The sequence below is a fragment of the Merops nubicus genome, unplaced genomic scaffold (genome assembly GCF_000691845.1).
Source record: "Merops nubicus isolate BGI_N331 unplaced genomic scaffold, ASM69184v1 scaffold22089, whole genome shotgun sequence".
Lineage (NCBI taxonomy): Eukaryota > Metazoa > Chordata > Aves > Coraciiformes > Meropidae > Merops > Merops nubicus.
Genome location: NW_008629322.1, coordinates 17,253 through 19,652, shown reverse-complemented (window position 1 = coordinate 19,652; position 2,400 = coordinate 17,253). Strand labels below are relative to the sequence as shown.

Below are 2,400 nucleotides of genomic sequence, written 5' to 3'. Positions count from 1 at the left end.
TCTTTCCCTGCCAGAGACTGATCATACTAACAGTTTACAACAACAGCCACTACTTTGTATTAATTAGAAATTGGCTTACCTGGCAAAACATTATCAAGATACCAGGAAAGTATTCCATAGAGGAAGGCATCAAAAAGCATCATTTTAATGGAAAAAAGGAAACTATATTCATCTCCTTCCAAGGGACTCGTTCTGATGTTACCCCACTGTAGGCCAAGACCTTGCTCTTCATAGCGTGACAAGTATTCTGTACCAAAACCAAAAGCTACTTGAGAAAGCAAACTCTGAAATAAGGAAAAAAAAAAGACACTCAACTCAGACAGAAGGACATTTTGTAAATAAAACACACAAAAAAAAGACAACCTTTAGGAAATGGACTTCGAAACTCAGTAACACCTAACAAATGATCAGGGAAAATTTGTCTTACTTTTTATTTTGGATTTGGATGTTTGTTTCTCTGAATGGCAACAATTCTAAATTGTATTTAGCTGTAATAGACTAAATTCAATCTTGGCTGTACTTTCTTTAGCTACTAGGCAATCTCCACGGCTTGCTTATTTCCATTAGTGTCTCTGTTCAGAAAATACTACAGATGCATCTAGAAGTTTTCTGTGTACACCTTTACCTATCTTGGAGAAACAAAATGTTTCCTGAGTATGGGGCAGGGCCACTATGAGTAAGAAAACAGAGAGTAGATCAGATGCTCATGATAAGAAAAACCACAACCATCCCCTCCCCTGGTGTGTCTGTGACCTGGCTCTCACACAGCAAGTTAATAAACCAGAATAGTATCCAAACACCCTCTTCAATGTTGCAGTGCAAAAACAGAGCAAGGAGTGTTGCAGTCCTGTTTCATAGGATAAGTAGTTCAGCCAGAAATGCCAGACCTTAGGAAAATGAGGGGAGAATTTAGATCCTAACAGCAGCTCTTAGTGAGGCATTATCATGGTGTCCTAAATAAATAACATTTGGTTTTCAGCAATACATTCATTATTCAATTACTTTTCTTGTCTTTTTTTTTTTTTTTTTTTTTTTTTTTGTCTTCACGATCCCTACACATGCACAACCTGCCTGTAGTCATGCTTTGTAACAAGCTCTTATTCAGAGACTAATCTTTGAACAACAAATGTAAGACCAAAAGAATCAGGAGTAGAGAAAAATATTCATGGCTTTTGGTCAGCAAATATTCTTTCTTACACAGATGCCTCCTCCTTCACTTTAGGGTGAGAGTTGTCTTTATGTGCCTGTGTGCTAGTCTCAAGACTTCTTCCCAAATCAGAACTTGTCAGAGGCCAGCCTTACTCATTTCCTGACTTAATGACAGGATCAAGTTTTGCACTTTATTGCCTTAATTGGTAGAACTAAATATGGTATATACTGCAACAGTATAGTACATCAGCTGAGAAAGCTGATTCATAGATGTTTTTATGCTTACTTATAGCTTTCAAAGTGTTCTGTTTTCTCCTTCCATTTTCATTAGACCTCCTAGTGCCAGAGGAGAAGACAGTATTTCTCTTTTACTCACATTGTTAGAATGCTTAGCAAAGATGGGGAGACTGGACTCAAACCTCCACTCCGTCTCCTGACTCACTGGGCAACAGAAAATCAGTCTGAAAACTTTGTAAGTTCACAGTTCCATTCCAAAAAACAGCAAGAAGTTTCCAGCTCCACTGAATTGTTAAATATCTTACCTATAATGGAAGAGGGCCAACAAGCAAGCACTGCTTGGAGAACACCTGCAACTCCTTAGATGGAAGGTAGTTATCAGATCTTTGACACTAAGGTTCAAATCCTAACTCTATGTTCAGGTAAAGAAGGAATGTGGACCTGAATGTCTTCTCATTCCTAGATATTACCCTGTTAACTAAGTTATAACACATGAGAAAGATAACTGTCCCCATTTTGTGAATTGCCTTTGTAGTTATTAAACATACCCAAAGTTAAATTTGCTTTGACATATAAGGAAGTACTCAAAATTTTTTGAACATTATGCTAATTTCCTAGCATTCAAAAAAATAAATTTTATTGAATTTTCTAAAAGCCGGGAAAATATCTTTGTCACTAGGCCTGATAGAGGCTTATCCATTTGCAGTTTATAATTATTTGAAAGAGATTCAGAGGTCTACCTCTCTGAACCAAAGAGCAGAGAGGGAGAGGTGTGTGACGCTTTGTTTCTTACAGATACACAATGCGAAGGGGAGCTAAATTTTGAACCCAAATATGCCATAGAATCAGCAAAAGGCTTACTGCTAGGATCTTCAGATTAACAGTCATGCGGTCTTGCCAGACAAAGCAGACAACGTGGGGCAGGTACAAGGTGAAGTAGATGACTCCACTGCAGGCAGCTGCCAGATTTGCTTTGGAGAAGAAGGTGCTGAACAAGAAACACTGCATTATGGT

The 2,400-nt window shown here is 38.0% G+C and overlaps 1 protein-coding gene across 1 annotated transcript in view; it reads right to left on the bottom strand.

Moving 5' to 3' along the window:
* ABCA4 (ATP-binding cassette, sub-family A (ABC1), member 4) overlaps positions 1 to 2,400 on the bottom strand; it is a gene marked incomplete at its 5' end in the record, with an annotated part of 56,818 nt that overhangs the window by 39,068 nt on the left and 15,350 nt on the right. Inside the window, 2 exons of the mRNA XM_008946965.1 lie at positions 80 to 284; positions 2,248 to 2,400. The exon at positions 2,248 to 2,400 is cut by the window's right edge and continues 84 nt beyond it. Of these exons, the coding sequence (XP_008945213.1) occupies positions 80 to 284; positions 2,248 to 2,400 (358 nt within the window). The remainder of the gene's footprint in view (positions 1 to 79; positions 285 to 2,247) is intronic.